The 19,076-nt window shown below is 39.0% G+C and overlaps 3 protein-coding genes and 1 non-coding gene across 4 annotated transcripts in view; 2 read left to right on the forward strand and 2 right to left on the reverse strand.

The window, feature by feature from the left end:
* The window catches only part of LOC148721252 (QRFP-like peptide receptor), a 65,228-nt gene that overhangs the window by 40,533 nt on the left and 5,619 nt on the right, over positions 1-19,076 (reverse strand). The gene's annotated exons all lie outside the window — the stretch shown is intronic.
* Positions 2,371-2,443, reverse strand: Trnaa-agc (transfer RNA alanine (anticodon AGC)). Its single transcript has one exon. It is a non-coding gene; the product is annotated as a tRNA-Ala (tRNA).
* Positions 8,072-11,124, forward strand: LOC148721257 (retinoschisin-like). Its single transcript, XM_088736039.1, has 5 exons — positions 8,072-8,132; positions 8,752-9,014; positions 9,332-9,452; positions 10,114-10,427; positions 10,921-11,124. The coding sequence occupies exons 1-5, from the start codon at positions 8,072-8,074 to the stop codon at positions 11,122-11,124; spliced, it is 963 nt and encodes a 320-aa protein (XP_088592165.1).
* LOC148721258 (uncharacterized) lies at positions 11,538-16,989 on the forward strand. The gene is made up of 4 exons (XM_088735908.1): positions 11,538-11,857; positions 13,477-13,618; positions 14,391-14,912; positions 15,963-16,989. The coding sequence occupies exons 1-4, from the start codon at positions 11,549-11,551 to the stop codon at positions 16,277-16,279; spliced, it is 1,290 nt and encodes a 429-aa protein (XP_088592034.1). The 5' UTR covers positions 11,538-11,548; the 3' UTR covers positions 16,280-16,989.

Here is a 19,076-nt window from a genome sequence, read left to right on the forward strand (position 1 = left end):
ATTATGTCCTGGTTCAAGTCTGAGTACTATTTAAAAATTTATTATTATAGATTATTATTATCCTTATTAACATAACAAAGCCTTGAAATATTCACACAAACTTCCAGTGTTGCTAGGTATAACAAATTACTCCAATCATGACAAATAGTTTTCTCCTTTGGATGGTATGAAATAACCTTCAAATTTTACAAAGTTGAAATGGTAAATTGGCCACCAGTACATTGGCCACTTAAGGTAGCCAATTTACCATTTCAACTTTGTTGATATATCCAAATTATTCGTTACCCCCACCGACGCAGCCCCAAGCAGTTTCTTTCGAAACTATCAGCCTTTATTCAAATTTTACAGTACGTTCAACATTTGCCGAATTCATTTTACAACAAATTATTTGCGAGCAACAAGATGAAGAATATGGGAAACATGATTTTTGGAGTAGCCAAAAGAGAGTATGCTGTAGAATGATTAATCACGTCTCTACAACGCTGTCCATGCACGTTTTAAAATTCTCGATGCCACGTGATAGCGAAATTATCACTGGAGGTCCTTTGTATCGTCACTACAAACGAACTAACGTTTCGTGAAAAATTTTTAATTTTCAAACCCTGCCTGAAGAGAAAAATTATAGAGAAAAGGAAAAGCACCAATGCTTTTAACTTTGGGCTTAAACGTGTTATTTGTATTAATACTTGGCTGTTGGTAAAATCTGAGGACTTTGTGGATTGAAACTTTGCCTCTGGAGAAAAGAAACTAAGCTTGGAACACAATTTCACTTCACATACCTACATACATACATACATACATACATACATACATACATACATATATACATAAATCCATTCACTGTTACTTCCTAAAGAGCCGGGGCTTCTCAAGCTAAACAGGTGGTTTTCAAGAAATTTTTCTTAAAAAAATTTTATGCAATCCTGTTTGATTAAAACGAAGATTGTTCACCGTCGATTCGTTGAGTTCCTTGAGATGTTTTATTTTCAAAAATAATGCTGTCAGGGATATACGGGATATCCCAGGAACTATATAGAACCGAAAGGTCGATGAGGCATTCAAACAAGTTTCTACCGTCTGAAGAATTTCTGTGTTACTTCAGGATTTTGTATGAAAGTTCTACATGTTTAGTTGATGGTTTGGTCGTCTTTATTTTGCGGTCAAGTTTGGGTAGATAAGGAGAGCGTAGAAATATCTGTTAAAACGTTTTCAAGTAACTTATCGCCATACATTGCACCCCTACAGAGATAACTAAACCAGAATAGAAAAACACATAAAGGACAACTTTCCCTAAAATTCAAATTGAAGGCCATCAATATGCATGAAGTATAATCGAATTTCACCAACCAATTACATCCCAGACAAACTTATTCATTTGTGGCAACCACTGACAACCTTATAATTAAACAGAGAAGGTTGTGTATTTGAACGCATATTAAACCTCAGCTCTCTCAATTTGTCTGATATTTCGCCGGCATAAGGTTGAAAAACTCGCCGTAATTGTTCGCCGCAAGTACAGCGGGCATTTTCTAGGAAACATGCTCTTTGTATTCTACTGCTTCGTTCTCGCCGTTTTGGCTTCCTTAATACCAGAAGGACAAGGTGAGATTTTCCTACAGTTGGGTCCTAACTCATGTCTGAGTACTTTTTAAAAGTTTACTAAGTCATTATGTTACATTTTTAATATCCTTATTAGCATAACTAAGTCTTGAAATATTCACACAGGCTTCTTCAAGAAGTATTAAAGACATTAAAGTTATTTCAAGTAAATAGTTTTGATCCTGGACAAGCACAATATATACAACCTACGCATTTCATAAGAAGTTCAGAATAAAATCTTAAGGGAATATGGTTTTTGGATCAGCCAAAAGGGAAAGTTTAAATCAGACTAATTAAACACGTCTCTGCAATGCTGTCCATAAAAGTTCTCGACTTTTCGATGCCTCACGATGGATAAGTGACCACTGGCAGATCTTCGAATTTTAAAACAAATGGGAATACTTACTGAACTCAACTAAAATGGTTCGGCTGAATCAAATGAAAACTTGACACAGAAGCGAAACTTTCCAAGCCATGTAACATAGTCTTAAAAATAACATTTGTGGAAAAAATTGAAGAGAAAAGAAAAAGCAGCCGAGCTTTTAAACGGCCGTTAGGCTTAACCTTTTATTTGTGGTAAAACTCGGCTATTTGACAAATCTTACCTTCTTAAATATATCCATTCGTTGTTACTTCCTAAAAATAACTTTTCAAGCTTAACAGTTGGTTTCACGAAAAAAAAACATTAAACAAACTATACGTATGATGCACGATCCTCGCAGTAGATAGCGGTATTTATGCAATAGCGAAAATCAGACCTGAAAAAAAATCAGGCCTGTAAGGGACTCGAACCACTGACCTCTGCGATGCTAGTGCAGCGCTCTACCAATTGAGCTAACAAGCCAACTGGGAGCAGGCCGTTAAGTTGATTCGTAATAAACCCGTGAAAGTGATAAATCAGATACAATGAAATATATGAAGTTCATATATTTTTTATTTTTTTTTTATTTTTTTATTTTTTTTTACTTTAACTCGGTAGCGCAGTCTTTTTTTCGTCAAATAAAGGTTTCACTGTGAACTGTGGACGGGTTTTGAAAACCTAGCGATAGTAAATATACGAGTTATTTCATAAAACAATGAATGTCCGGCTGCATCAGTATTGCTAAATAAGAAAAAAAAATATATGAACTTCATATATTTCATTGTATCTGATTAAACAAACTCTTATGCAGTCCTGTTTTATCAAAACGGAGATTGTTGGCCGTCGATTCATGGAGTTCCTTAAGATTTTTTATTTTTAAAACAATGCAGTCAGGTTTAAAAGTTCTTCAAGCGCGAGAACAAAGATGGCAAACACGACATTGCTTTGTACGATTTGACACGAATCTCAAGACAGACCGTTTTCAGACTGTGTGCCATCAAAGCAACTTTAACTCGGTAGCGCAGTCTTTTTTTCGTCAAATAAAGGTTTCACTGTGAACTGTGGACGGGTTTTGAATTCCAAGCGATAGTATATATCTGAGTTATTTCATAAAACAATGAATGTCCGGCTGCATCAGTATTGCGAAATAAGATCGGAAATGTACGAACAGTGATGTCAATAAATTTTCCTCACTGTTCTCAAAAACGATATAAACGTTATTTAACTTTGATGTAAATAAAGATGTTAGATAGCATTTTTTGAATACAGGAAAATATTCTACAAAGGATAGATGTTTGAAAAGGATTCATCATTAATTGATGTAGACATCCTGTTTTGACAGACAGGAAAGTTACAGCACGAGGTTTTCTATTTTCCTGCATAGTTTTTCAAGTTTTGCTATCAATTGCTATTTCGAAATCGGACTCTGAAAAGCAGTCGCATGTTTCCTTTTGTCGTATTTGCACTTCACTCGACCAAAATGTGACATTTCAGGATTTGTTGTTCCTGTATACTCAATTACGCTGTTACTGGTTTCGTTATAAACCTTGAAATTAATTGTTTTCATTAACTCCTTTATTTCCTTTATCTTTTTCTCTTCTTCTTCTTCTTCTTTTTCCTCTAAACGAAACAACCTACTGCACCTTCTTATATAGTTCCCCACAATCTTTCTAGAAGATTCTACAGATTTACAACACGACTATTTTTAGTAATATTACATCATAGAATTTTCCAGAATTTACGGTAAACAACTCGAGTTTCGATAAATAGACGTCACTTACTCATGCCGGAACTACTAGAACTTTCCTAAAGGACTAAACAAGAATATTCTGGAAATCATAGGATAATCGATAAACGTGCCAAATAACATGTCTTCTGTCCAGTTACAATGTGCATGCTCGAGCATACATTTCAGCGTTTTGCCTCCTGGTGATCCACACTGTGGAAGGAAACTTTTGTTACATTTTCAGAGATAAAAAACCAGCACCTGAATAATACGCAGTACAGTTAAAATCTGAAGTCACGCTACACAACAACAATCGCTTTTCATGAAATGAGTTTTGAGCTGAGACCAAACAATAAGCTCCTCGAAAACGTAATCTTTTTTAACGAACTAAACAAGCTCAGACGAGACGACCGTTATTACGTATGTGATAAACACGAATAATAATAATAATAATAATAATAATAATAACAATAATAATAACGGTTTATTCACAGTATATCCACATAAAAAGGTGTGGCTCTTCATCTGTGAAGGCCTACGATACTTATATTTAATATTAGAACTAAATTATAATGACTAACTAAATTGTAATAAAAACTATACATGAAAGTAAATATGCAGAATATATTGGTTGGTGGTGGTGGTTGTTTCTATATCTTTACAAGGAAGACAAAGCGCGCGCCTTCAAGAACGCTTTGCAGAGCCTGCGGTATTCTTTAAAATCTGTGCAATTCCTTATATTTGCTGGCAATTCGTTAAAAATCATGGCTGCTGAATGCTGAAAGGTGCCTTGTACAAATGTAACATAAAGCCTTGGAGCAACACTGGAACGGAGATGCCTAACGGGTTTTACGACTTGTAAATTTAAATGGGAGGGCCAGTTATCAGAATATAGTGCTTTAAAATAGTCTTTAGTAGCGAGTAGTCCCTTAGCTCCAGAATAGGTAACCAGCCAACATCCAAAATGGTCGATATACTATTTACATATTTACAAGTGATGAAACTAGCCATAGCGAACCGCTGGAGCCTTTGTAGTCTAGCTGAGAGGAACTTTGGTAGTGGATAAAAAACAATGTCACAGTAGCTTATTTTAGACAGAATTAATGTTTCTACCAAATATTTCCGTAGTTTAAAATTAGTAAAGTTCCTTATTTTTCTTAAGGTTCTCAGAGTCGCATAACAAGATTTAACAATAGAATTGATATGAAATTCCCACTTAAGATTTGAGTCAATGTGTACTCCCAGGAGTTTTGTAAAATTAATACGTTCCAGTGGTTTACCGGAGATTTCTAATCCCAACTCCAGATTTCCGAGAGAATATACATGAGCCATCTGTGGAGTTGAGATAAGAATGGCCTTGGTTTCATTAGAATTCAGGGCCAGATTTGAATCATTTAACAAGGCGCCGAGGCCTGCCAGGGTTGCATTCATGCTCTCTGCTTGAGATGTGATCTGCGGTGTAGAACAGCTAGAGTATAATGTTGTATCGTCGCCATATTGGAAACTTTTGATTGTAGGTGGAAGAATATCTTGAAGATCCGCGACATAGAGATTAAACAACATCGGTCCAAGGATTGAGCCTTGGGGGATTCCAAATTCGAAGAGGACGGGTGATGATTTGCGATCATCAATTTGAACGTAATGTCTCCTGCCGCATAGGTAATTAGCCAGCCATTCGAGGACATACTTTGAAAAACCGAGGTGATGCAACTTGGTTATCGCCGTTTCAAAACAAACGGTATCAAATGCTTTCGAAAAGTCTGCTAGTACCATAAGATTTACCTCTTTCCTTTTCATGGCACTCAATAGGTCGTCCCTTATACCTAAGAGTACCATAGAGGTCGAATGCCCCTTACGAAAGCTGGAGATGGTGTCTCTAAGGAGAGATTCTCTAGTGCAGAAATCAGTCATATGGGAAGCAACAAGCTTCTCAAATACCTTAGAAAGTACGGGAAGAATCAACACTGGACGGAAGTGATCTTCCGAGACAGGTGTGTGAACTTTTGGAATGGGGCTGATACGAGCGAGTTTCCAGGCATGCGGGAAGTACAACTTTGAAATACAGTTATTGATGATAGTTGTGAGTGGGCCGGCCAAGCATCCAGCAGCCAGCTTTGCAAACAGGGCAGGAAATTGGTCGGGTCCAGTCGAACAGTCACTGCGCAGCTGTTTAAGGGTTCGCAGGACTTCTTTTTGTGTAACACTTTCCAGGTGGAAGGCGCCCTCTTTATCCGTAAGACCGCAGATGAACTGGAAGAGTTCATCTTGGTTGGTCGATTCAACATCAAGCGTTCTCCTTGCGGTCGTAGCAAAATGAAGATTAAGCTTGTCGGGGTCTAACCTTAAAGGCTATCGACAGGGGTGGAGTACGCGGTGAACCATGCGCCAGACTTCCTTAGACTTGTTGGACAGCAGAGCCTTTTCCATGAAAGTTTTACGAGCTTTGCGTATAGCGCTCTTTATTTTATTTCGCACTTCCCGGAAAGCAGACTAAGAAGATTCTGAATTTGACTGATGCACTTCTCGCCTCAGTTTGTCTCTTTGTGACTGGAGGTTAAGTGTTGTTTCGTTATCCATCCACGGGGTGGGAGAACGTGTCACACGGCACCTTCTGAGGGGTGCGTGCCTTTCAAGGCAGTCGTTAATCAAGGTGTTGAGAGTCTCTAATTGATCGTCTGGGTCATCAGTTGATGTTATTACCGAAAATTATAGTGCGGAGAAATCCTCTAAAAAAGCTGTCTCATTTAAGTTCTTCAGGTTTCTGATGTACTTATATCTTGGCTGATAACGAGCTACGCTGATGTTTACACACGCGAAGGGGCCATAGTGGTCACTCACAATACTGCACGATATCACTCGATGAGATGTTATTTTGGATGGATCATTGATAATAATGTGATCCAGTAAGGTTCGTGATGTTCTTGTTGTTCTTGTAGGTTTGTCAATGATTTGCTTGACATTAAGGGTGTCAAGTAGGGAAATATATCGCCGCGTTGGGGCGTCCGGTATGCCCAATAGGTCGAAATCCACGTCGCCTGTAAGAAGGAGAAGACCATCCCACTGCGCAATAATGCAACCGATGAAATCTTCGAACTTTTCCAGCCATGCCGAAGGTCTGTGCATGGCTTCTGACCGATAAAAACTCCCCAGCAAAAGTTTACTGCGCTTGTTCTTTCCTTGAATTTCCAGCCAGAGGTGTTCCATGTCAGGTTGGGTGTTCTCGATGTCCTTTCGTCGCTTGTATTTGATATTGTCTCGGATATAAGCCCCCACCCCACCGCCCTTGACATCGTCCCGATTCTGAAATTCCTTTGAGAAACCAGGGAGTGAGACATATTCTAGTAGATCCTCATTGTTCTTCATCCAGGTCTCACTTAGAGTTAAGATATCAAGGGGGTATTTGTTGACTGTCAAAGCGAATTCATTAAATGTCGAAAGCATACTTTGCGTATTCAAGTGCATCAACTTCAGCGAGCTGGATTTATCGATCAATGTCTCTAATATAACATCATTAGCTTGCATTTCGTAACAGGCCTCAGACGGGCCTGATCGGTCTAGATCATATTGACCATCGAAAGGCAGCATTGATAGCGCACAGTTACAACAGATCCACTTTCCGGGCAAGTTTGCCTTCACATGGTTAAAACTTGTTACACCAGAACAACGAAGATGAATTAAATCAAAGCATTTTTCACATTCCAGGCGTCTATGATTTCTCTGTACAGTTTTCTCGCAAACTGGACACTTTGGCATCGAGGATGATTTTGGTTTCGTGGATGTTAATGTAGGTCCCGGTTGTGGATGGACGTCGCCACAGGCCATTAACAGCTGGTAAGTCGCCGTGCTATTAGAGTAATACGGAATCCTGGACTTTCCGTACTTTTTCTTTGTGTTATCAGTGTAGCGCGACGAACTATGACGACAGTCGATCGACAACAAGAACGACAACTGCTCGCGAGGGAATTTGACTTGACTTCCAAGACACCTTTGCGTAAGGCATGCATGCTGATATTCCACGATGCACGATTTATCCGAATGCGAGACAATAGCCTGCGACCGAGAAGGCATTTTAATAAATGCAAAAGCAGACGATTGAGTGACTTCGGCTTCCACACTGATCGGTCTGGTCTTTGGCGAAAAACCGCCCGAAACAACGTAGAAGCTTGTTTTCTCCAATCCATTTTGTGCCTCAGTTACCATTAGGCACAATAGCAAGATACTAATGCCTGAAGAAAAGGCCATGAGCAGCCATAGGTGATAAAATTCGCGTAAAATGTCAGAGCTCCAACAAGCACGTCTGACGTAATTAAATACTTAAGTTATGCACTCTACATACCAACACGAGTAGTTTATAGACTTCGGCGTGGATAAGTCGATCGATCGGAATGGCTGATCGTATCAAAAAGAAGTTAAAATTTGCTATGATCATTCAGAAACCGCCTCCCGGTTAGTTCAATTGGTTAGAGCGCTGGACTGTTGTGCGGGAGGTCGAGGTCGATGGTTCGAGCCCCGGCCGGACCAACACTCAAGGTCTTAAAATAACTGAGGAGAATGCGCTACCTTTCTATAATATCAAGAAATGGATGGACGTTCTGGTCTCCTCGGATAAGGACGAATAAACCGTAGGTCCCGTCTCCTGCATCTATTAGTTAGTTAATTTGGTTAGGCAGGGGACGTTAAAGAACCCACTTACGAAATTACTTTGATGTGGTCTGGCCTGTTAACTGGGAATTGGGGGGGAGGGGGCATCTTCAAATAAGTTACCTTCGGTTGTTTGTAAACTGCTGATGCAGTGCGGCCAAAGTCCCCCGAAAAGTGTTGTGATACGCATTCGATCATATCCACATGTTAATTTGCGAAATATAAATATCAAACTATTGTAATATAAATAAAAATTGTAATATAAATAAAAATAACTCGACTGGTGTTTAACGTAAGGCCAAAAGCCAAACAAAAGCTAGACCAAAGCGATAGTCATACAGCACTAACACTGCTGTACAGTCCCAATTTAAGTAGAAGTGCTTGTCACACAGTAACTTTCTAACTTAACACAATTTTTCTCTAGGTTATTGCCGCAATTTGAAGTTTACCAGTTTTCCTAAACCTGACTACCGACTGGAGAATCACACGGTTCGAACTGTTGACGTGGTTGACGAGGATATCTGCATGCTACAATGCTACCTGGAACCTAACTGCGTCAGTTATAACTTTCATAAGATAAAACAATTGCAAGCGCCTGAAAAACACAAGTGTGAACTGAATAATGCAACCATTGAACACGATGGAGACCTGGTGAAAAACGAAAGTTATGTTTACCGCGGAGCTGAGGTGAGAATTAATTCGAAGAGCTAGAAGTAATACTCCGGTCCTTGTCCAGGAAAGCTTTGTATTTATTTGTATTTGTATTTATATATTACTCCACTCCACGTAGTAGTACGCTAAGTTACATAATGACAAGGTAATAACCACTAGGCAATTCTAATTCTGTACCACGGGAAAGCTTTGATACGAGACCAAAGGATTCACCCACCTCTCCTTTCCTTTAATATTCCCTTCTTGCGACGGGAATAAATGAACAGACGCGAGGAACCTGTCATGCCTGCCGAAATACTATTTTAAGTTTCTCTCTTCCTTTTCTCCTTAAGAATGCTTGCGCGGAAAATCCCTGCAAGAATAACGCAACATGCCAAGCTGGGTTTACAGACAGAGATTATCAGTGTTTGTGTGTTGATGGATCTGGATTTGAAGGCCATGATTGTGATGAGGGTAAGGAATCTCATACTTTTATTAGGGCAGAAACATTGAATATAAGTGACGAGTTCCACACTCTCCTCCCCCAAGTTGAAATTGGGTTCGGTGATTGGGCAGACTTATTTGAAAGGGATGAGTGTCTAACAATCGCTAGAACCTCAACAGTTTTAATAGTCACAGAACATTATAGCTGAGAGCTTTTGTCTTTTAAGGTTTACGGTGAAAATGATCACGGATAGCATAAGCTATGTCATTAAGAAAATGGGTACTGGATGCGGGTTCATGACCTTTTTCCCCCATCTTCTCGATACATTTTTTCCTTATGTCTTCCATCAACCTCTAGGCCACTTGTAGTTTCTCAGTTTCTTTTTATTGAAGTAAATGTCAATGAAACTACGTACGAATTTTTACGCCAAAATTCAGACATGACCCCATTATCAAGAAAAGATATAACGTAATGAAAAGCTTTTTAAATCTTCTCAAAGGAGCCAACTATCTATGATGTTCATCACTTTCTTTTTCCAGATATAGACGAGTGTTTGACTGGTAAACATGGCTGTGGAAGTAATGCGACATATCTACTAATTGCATGTGAGCAGTGAGCAGGATAATAAGTAGTTGCAACACTTTGCTATTTTAAATTGGTAGTTTAAAGTTTCCTTTTGTTTTGAAATAGATTTGCGTTGTCAAGAAACACTTGGTATCGAAAGTGGTGCAATCAAACACGAGCAGATAAGTGTCTCATCCCATAAAGGGAAGACCGTAAAAAACACAAGATTACATGGCGCTGGGGAGACTTGGATAGCTGATAGGACTGATTCAAATCCGTGGCTCCAGCTAGATCTCAGAGCTCAACACACTAAAGTAACACTAGTAGCAACACAAGGATCCCATCAGAAAAGTTACTGGGTGGAGATGTACAAGCTACAATACAGCAACTATGGAGTGAGATTTCAGTACTACAGGGAACAAGGACAAACCCCAGTTAAGGTAAAACAGATCCGAGGCGGTAGAATATTTTGAAACGTGAGCTGCTTATTGTGCGCCGCAAAGTCAAAATTAGAACTTAACTTAAACTTCCCAATGTGTTCTTTGAGTAGTTTGTTAGGACAAGCAGTACTTTTTGTTAGGATAAGCACCGCTCCTTGCAGTCACAGCTTCATTGCTCGATTTGTTGCAATGTATAAAACGTTCGTAAAGTTTCATACTTTTTACCATTTTCTTTGCCCGGGTATAACTCTCATCTATCCAGCTTTTGATTAATCTCAGATTGATATTTGTAGAAAAAGTTCGTCTTAATTTTACCGTACCGTGGTATGGGATGAATTTCCCGAGTCAAATCGAATCGGTTTACTCGTGAAATCATTGCAGTATGTTATTTTATAGATAGTAGTTAGCAAGTTCTTATGTATACAACGCAAGCACGTAAAGTACATTTTAAAACAAAACGAGCACCATTCATTTCATATTTATCTTGATGTAGGAGTTTAATGGAAACACAGACAAGAACAGTGTTGTTTATCACGACCTAAACCCACCAATCAAAGCAAGGTACATACGTTTCCTACCACTGAAGTGGAACCATAAGATATCAATGAGAGTGGAACTGTATGGATGTGTGAAAGGTAAGGAAGACGGCTGTCTTCCAATGCTGATACTCATTGTATCTAGCCGGCTAATTGCATAAACTGAACAATCGATTCTGTTTTGTATTGTGTCGAATAAAAGATCCCGTTGTCAAGAAAAACTAGGTGAAGAAAATTGAAAGTTAAAAGTTGAATCAGCCGTACTAAAAACATAAAAAACGTGAGTGGTTAACAAAGACAATGACTGTCGGGTGCGTCCCAGAAATTGCTTCTAAATTTCCCTCAAACGAAACTATATGCACTTTTCCTCTAATAAGCTTGAGACATTAAAGGACTCCGCGCCACAGTTGATCTGATCATAGGAGTTCTTTAAGGTTCTTCATTTCGTTGAAAGTTTCTGGAATTATGTTAAAGACAGTTTTAGCTTAATATAAACTACACTTAATTAATTATTGGGTTGTCCTATAGCTGCTTTGCAAATCGTCTATAAACCTTTCCAAAACAGAATGTGGAAGATTTCTCGGTATGCAAAGCGGTGAAATCTCTGATGGACAATTAAGCGCCTCCTCAGAGAGAGATTCCAATCATTCTGCCGCCCAGGGTAGACTTTACTTCGTGCATCCTAACAAAGCGGAATCTTGGGCAGCTGCAAGCAATGATACGGATCAATGGCTCCAAGCTGATCTGGTTGTTCTGCACACAAAAGTGATACGTGTGGCAACACAAGGTAGTAATGGACACCAGAGGGAGTGGGTTACGAAGTACAATCTGGAGTACGGCAACAATACAGGAAGGTTCTACAATTATACAGTGCCAGGACAAAACATTACGAAGGTAGAATTGATTTATCGTGTATCGCGTGATTTCCGTTTAATATAAGCGGGAAAATAATTTTTTTTTGATCATCATTAGCAGAGTCTTTGCAATATGCACCGCAAATGATATAAAACATCGAGGCCCCCGAGGGGAACGCCGAGAAGAATGGTACATGAATAAGTGAGAGGTCTGTTTTTACATCGTAAGAACTGATATTCATAATATAGCCTGTATAATAATAATAATAATAATAATAATAATGATAATATCGTTTATTCAAACCTCTTCCAGAGAATGCTGAATTACAGGTTTATAATATTAAGAAGAATTATAGGAGAAAAAAGGGGGAAAACTGTACAAAATGCATTAAACAACAAACATATGAAATACATATATATGAACTGCGGTTATGAAGCGTATGTGCACGATCCTTCGCAGTAAAGCACTATTTAAGCAATAGTGAAAATCAGACCTGAAAAAAATTCAGGCCTGTACGAGATTCGAACCACTGACCTCTGCGATACTAGTGCAGCGCTCTACCAATTGAGCTAACAAGCCAACTGGGAAGAGGCCATCAAATTAATTCGACATAAACCCGTAGATGATAGTATCGCAGAGGTCAGTGGTTCGAATCCCGTACAGGCCTGAATTTTTTTCAGGTCTGATTTTCACTATTGCTTAAATAGTGCTTTACTGCGAAGGATCGTGGACATACGCTTCATAACCGCAGTTCATATATATGTATTTCATATGTTTGTTGTTTGATTTATCATCTACGGGTTTATGTCGAATTAATTTGATGGCCTGCTCCCAGTTGGCTTGTTAGCTCAATTGGTAGAGCGCTGCACTAGTATCGCAGAGGTCAGTGGTTCGAATCCCGTACAGGCCTGAATTTTTTTCAGGTCTGATTTTCACTATTGCTTAAATAGTGCTTTACTGCGAAGGATCGTGCACACACGCAAAATGCATTAAACTACATACAGGTAAAAACAGCATGTACATAGAAATAATAATACTAAAATGATAATAATGTTTATTATAAAAAAAAAAACGAGTATGATTAAACTGACAAGTATTTGACTGTCACAAAGTTCTTAAAATGATCGGTTGACTTTTTTGAGTGATAGTGAGTACGATTTGATCTTAAATTGTAGCGGTCTGAAGATTTACGAACGTCGGCATACATTGCAGTATAAAGGGGGTTGTCATTATGAATACGACTTATTACCGGCTAGCTTTAGGGTATCTGAGTACGAATGACCTGGCCAAATAATGGCGAGAGCACGCCTCTGCACTGACTCTAAGGTCTTAGATAAGTAGGACGGTAAATTGGCAAATGCAGTAGAGGCGTACTCAAGTATGGAAAATATTAGGCAGCAATAGATGTAGACGATATCTTCCGCTGGGACAGAACTTCTCCTGAGCTGCCTTAAAGCAAACAACCGTCTGTTAGCCTTCTTCAGCAGGTGGTCAACATGCGTCCCCCAGGAAAGGTCATTGGACAAGCTTCTACAACAGCGTCCCCCGATACGACCGGGGGAGCCTTGTAACTATTATACTGAAGGAAGTCAACAGTCATGCACTTAAATTAAAGATTTAATTGAAAGGCTGTCATGTTTTATGTTGTTGATTGAAAGGTTTTTCGTGGAAACGCAGATCAGAATACCGTGGTTTATCACGACCTTAACCCACCAATCACTGCGCGTTACATTCGTTTTAAACCAGTAGAGTGGCAGAACTGGATATCAATGGGGGTTGAACTGTATGGCTGTGTACAAGGTAAGGCCTGCATGACAATATCGCCCGAGTGGTACCTCTTGAAAAGATCAATTTATACTAGATGAGATTTCATTTCCAGTTCAAACACAAGCGCTCGGATATTATTCGCTGTGTGTAATCTCAACGGCGCAATTTTTGTGGACCAATAACAGGGCGAAGTAAGGCAACGCCAATGAAATCCCCGATAACTTATTCCAGTCATTCGAAAATTGCTCTGCAGGGCATTACTCAATTGACTTATCAGCTTTGGTCATAAGGAATTCCTTTATTCTTCACTCTCTTCCTTTCACCATCACCTGTGATCGCCGAACAACGATCTTGAATAAATTGACGAGAAAAACGACTCAACTTATGGGAATGGGAAAGAAACTTCGTCCTCTCCTGGGATGTTTAGTTCTCCCAACAACAAAATTCAGTGACAGCTGAATTCTACAGTTTATGAAAGTATCATGTGTCTGTTCAAAAACACAATTTTGTTTCAGATATCTTATTGTCGAATGTTATCCTCAAATGCAGTGAGGTCAGTCAATACCCGACTATCAAAGGTTTCTACTTTCTAAAAATACAATGGTGAGCAGGCTTTAGAAAATAGCACAGTACGACAAAATTCGAACACTCCAAGTGACTGACGTTTCCGTTCCAGTGTGATCCAATAATTTACGTTACTATAAGAACATTTCCATTGTAATGGCAACACTGAAGTGACGAAGAAAATTTGAAACATTTCCAACTAACATCGAAACTTTCATTTTATTTCACGTCTATTAAATAGAATTTACAGCTGTGTTTACAAACCTGGGTCAGAGTGGATCTCAGGGTCCAGACTCAATCGGTAGTCACTACACAGATCAGGATCATAGCGGACAAGTTACGGTGTCAAACGGTACTCAACTCTGGACTGTGCCACGCACTGGCGAATACAGAATGGAAGCAATAGGAGCCTCAGGGGGGTACGGTGAGGACAGTGACATCAACAACGGAGGAAGAGGGGCAAGGATGATTGGAAACTTTAATTTGACCAAAGATGAGAATATCTTTGTACTTGTTGGTCAAAAAGGGAGAAGAGGGAATGGCAACCCAAAAACTGCCGGAGGTGGTGGAGGTACATTTGTGGTGAAAGGAAACAACACGCCTTTGATCATTGCTGGAGGAGGAGGGGGGGTTAGAAAAATGTCAGAACAACATCCAGGATGTGATGCGTCCATTAATACAACAGGGAATGCAGGATACAACTTGCCACTGGGGACAGGAGGAAGCAGTGGAAGTGGAGGAAATACCACTAGTAAAAGATCAGGTAAGCGGAGAAAGAAGAAAAATCCATTAGTATATTCAATTCATTGGGACAGTAAGACGACAGTAAAATTAATCAGCGCCCAGTTGTTCAAAGGCCGATTAGTGCTAACCCAGGCTTAAACTTCAATCCCGGTTTCTATATTTCTCTGTTCAAAAGCAGTTTTGGAATGATTTTCCCAATTCGTTTTAGAACAATCGATCATCAAACTTTAGACAAATGGAATTACACTGAATTTTCTTATGAAGCTTTCAGATCTAAAATCAAATTTCACACTAACCCTGGGTTATCTTAATCCATCTTTGAACAACCCAACCCAGATCTCTATTGGAATTATTAATCCTAAATTTTGATTTTTTTTTTCTTTTCTAGTTAACAACATCTGTAGTGGCACCTCTATAAATATCTAAAGTTCAACTGAGTTTCGTTCGTTCAGTCTCTAAAAATCCTACTCAACTTATTTACTGCTCACCACCGATCCGTCAATATGCACTATTATCGCGTTATTTCAATTTCTCGTGTATGAGATAATAATAGAACAACTGGCGAGACCTTCATATTAGCTAATAGCGATTTTGGATTAAATAGAACAACTTTTTAAAATTAAGCTCGTAGCACTCAACTAGCTAAAACTGTGGCTCCCAAAATATTTTTTCTCACGTCGCCTAAAACAATTTCCAATTTTTGACAACTTCGCTTTTTCCTGTTCGTAAGTCCGGCCAAGCCTTTATGGTCATTGGCCCACGTAATAGTTGCTAACTATGGCTTATAAAAACATGCGTTTAGTGTTAACTTGTAAAACTCCCTGAGGAAGTCTACGACAGTTAGACGAAACGCGTCGGAGAATAAAGAAGTTTTACAACTACTGTTCTCAGAGTGTTGCCCACTAGCTTAGTTTTAAAAAATTGTGCAATGCAAAATTTTAACACTGACTATTCCTCATAAGCTTTTGCATGGCTACAATATTCAATGATTTTGTGTAATTATTTTTTAGTTTATAATGAAAATGTTGCTTTTTATAAGAGAGCTACTTATCATGTTTTGGTTTTGTAGGTGGAGGTGGTGGTGGCCTCTATAATAAGGGACAAGATGATTCTACGAGCGGTAGTGGTCAAGGAGGTAAAGGATATCTTCAAGGAGGAGTAGGAGGACATGCCCTGGGTGGGTTCGGAGGTGGCGGTGGTTTACGCGGAGGCAACAAGGGAGCTGGCGGCGGTGGAGGTTACTCTGGGGGAAATGGCGGAGCAGCTGATGAAAATTTTTCCTGTGGGGGAGGGGGGGGATCTTTTAACAATGGAACAAATCAGCAAAATGAATGTTGTTATAATAGCGATGGACATGGTAGAGTGATTATCACATTTATCCAGTGAAGTGTACAAGGCAGTACTTTCCTTAACGGTTAGTGGTTATCATGTTTTGAGGCTGTTTTTTGTAACTTTAACTTGAAGAGTTGATAAATCTTTGGGTCATTATTCAGTTTTTTTTCTCGGTTTCTAAGGTGTAGGCTACGCAAAGCAACCTGTAGAACTAAAGTCATCATTCTGTGGTTTGAAGTTCAGAGTTGAAATTTACAAACAAAGTTTTCAAGAGTAGAATATTTTTTAATGTCGTATAACTTAACTAGGAATCAATCTCCTCCAATGAGGCTGCAAGGTTTGGGTGTTTGTTGTTCATCTTTGAAGGTCAGTGGACAAAAATATGTGGTAATGTCAATAATAATTAAACTTTCAACTGCTTTTGTTGTTTTGTTTTAACTTCCAACTATTTAGCGAGGTTTAGACTGTAAGATGTATTAATAATTTTGTAGCTATACACAAAGCTTTTTAGGTGACGGTGCAGTTTGGGAGATCATTACAAGAACCAAGTACACACAAGCGCATTGCGGTTTCTTTAAACTCCAGGGATGACAAACCAAAGCCAAACATATGGTGTAGCTATTTCATTAAAATTACCACATGATTTCAATAAGTGTTTCATCCTTAAATTTCCTGGAGATTCAAATGGAGGAAAGGATAAAACTGATTCAATGTTTCAAAGCATTCAATAACACCTAAGCAGGGAGAGATCCGGAGAATCGAAGATGAGGTGGGGGAAGGGGGGGGGGGAAGGGGAGGGGGAGGGAGAGAGCGGGACTTCAATCTATGCAAAAAGAAAATTCTCACAAAAGGGGATGGGGGTGCATTCTCCCTTTCGCGTCATGAGGCTCGGAAAGTTGTATGGTTTTAATGATAAGTTATTTGTGGAAAAATTTTTTTCAATTGAGTGTGAAGCTTTACCATCAGTTTGCAATCAATATGTTTTTCTCAAAATCAAAACAGATTTTCATTTACTATAGAACCAACGTGATCCAGTATCTTTTCTTTCTTTCCACTCTCTTGGGCTGACTGAGTTTTCACCTGCATGAAGTTGATTGTCTTTTTGTTGCGATTAGCTTCATTTGCAGATTATCTACGGAGAGACTATTTTACCGATGTATAGTGTCCTTTGGTGGCTATCATCGGAGTCCGCCATTTGTGAGTAGGTTCCTGGGTTACCAGTCAATTGAAAAGCATTCAGCTTCACCTCTCGCGGTATACTGCAAAATGAAAAACTGGCTTAGGGTTAAAACCAACTTGTAGATGTGGCCGGGATGTATACAGGGGGAAGGCGAGGAGTTAACAAATAAAAACATGATATAGTTAGAATGAAATATTCAAAACGAAGTTCAATCTTCTTTACAGTTGTCAGAATGAATTATTTCGATGCTGGGTCACCGGCATTTCTCGAAGGTCCCAGTAAACTTACGAGTTTCTTTACGAGCCCGTAAGGCTGTTCTATTTTCATTCGAGGCAGGGGTTTCAAATGGTTTGAGTATTATACAATAAAACTAGCAGCTAAAGAAGCGAAATGGACTGGTGAGGATGTCAGAGAAGTTGTTTCTCTATTCTTTAATTTCCGATTTTAAAATATGCCATCGAGCCCGTTAGTTACCGGGTCTTTCGAGAAACGGGCCCCTGGTTCCTTCTCCCACAACTCAAGGTGCAAGAGCGGTTATTTGTGCCAAGGTGATGACTCGTTCAAGTTTACGCAAAACTTTATTTATTTCTTAAATTTTCATTCTTTGTAATCAGTGGAGGAGAACACTGTAATTTTCATGTAGTTGAGAACATTTGTGCATAGTAACAAGTAGAAATTCTTAAAACCTTTCTTTGCCAGCGAATGCATTAATGGTTAAAAAAAAGTTATTTGTATGAGTTAGAGAAAAAAACAATCAGTTCCTCTGAATTCCACATTCATTTTAGGAATGTCAATAAATTTATTTCTGGTTGTCAGTATTGGCTTTTTGTTTGTTAGTTTTTCTTTCTTTGTGAAACCACATTAATCGAGAGCAAAGTTTATTTGGAAAGAACATGGAAATATATATCACCGGAAATGTGAGAATCTTGACATTTATTTTTCGATCTCACCATCACAGTTTAACTTTGTTGATTTTTTCATCTCTCAATCCCTTCTCCTAACCTACCCTCTCAACCTTCTCAACATTGCACTGTTTGGTTAAAAGCATTATTATGGCCACGCCTAAGACTCGTGTGTGACTCAGTTGGTCATTTAATGGCCATGAAAGTAGGTCAGCGGATTGTAAACCGGGTGGTACACGTTTAGTACACGTTCTCAAATTACTCCCTTGTCGTGTTGACAAAATGGCGTTGAAAATAATCAGCCGTCCAGCATTCAAAAAGTCAAAGATCTTTCCCTCGGAGATGACCCTTTGATAAGAGATATTCCTCCGGCATCAGAGTTAAGAAAACTAACGAATCACTATGGCGTATAATATGTTTTTAGGAGATGGTAGTCTTAGTCTTCTTTATTAAGTTGCACCTAAATTACGTTATCTCGTACTGCTTTGAAATTAAACGGGGATTCGAGGGAACAAGAGGGAAAGTAGCCTACGAAACCAAGAATTGACAGATCGAATGCTGGGCTAAATATGGATCAGTGGAGCTCTGACTTTTATCCTTTTTGGCATGACGCCATTTTCCTTCAAAGAAACATTTTAATGGATTGATTATATGGGTGTCGATGTTGTTGGTTGGTTGTTAAGTTGAATCATCTGGGGTTTTCAGCTGCATGAGTCCGTCGCATTGTGGGATTATCACAGATCAACATCCGTTTTATCTTCGCCTTAAC

This window comes from Stylophora pistillata, chromosome 10 (assembly GCF_964205215.1).
Source record: "Stylophora pistillata chromosome 10, jaStyPist1.2, whole genome shotgun sequence".
In the NCBI taxonomy this organism is placed as follows: Eukaryota; Metazoa; Cnidaria; class Anthozoa; order Scleractinia; family Pocilloporidae; genus Stylophora; species Stylophora pistillata.

Excerpts from the sequence above, each read along its gene's own strand:
- LOC148721257 (XM_088736039.1), top strand. The coding sequence starts at position 8,072 with ATGGCTGATCGTATCAAAAAGAAGTTAAAATTTGCTATGATCATTCAG. Across the intron at positions 9,015-9,331 it reads ATGTTTACCGCGGAGCTGAG|AATGCTTGCGCGGAAAATCC; the intron begins GTGAGAATTAAT and ends TTTCTCCTTAAG. Across the intron at positions 9,453-10,113 it reads AGGCCATGATTGTGATGAGG|ATTTGCGTTGTCAAGAAACA; the intron begins GTAAGGAATCTC and ends GTTTTGAAATAG.
- LOC148721258 (XM_088735908.1), top strand. The coding sequence starts at position 11,549 with ATGCAAAGCGGTGAAATCTCTGATGGACAATTAAGCGCCTCCTCAGAG. Across the intron at positions 11,858-13,476 it reads CAGGACAAAACATTACGAAG|GTTTTTCGTGGAAACGCAGA; the intron begins GTAGAATTGATT and ends GTTGATTGAAAG. Across the intron at positions 14,913-15,962 it reads TACCACTAGTAAAAGATCAG|GTGGAGGTGGTGGTGGCCTC; the intron begins GTAAGCGGAGAA and ends TTGGTTTTGTAG.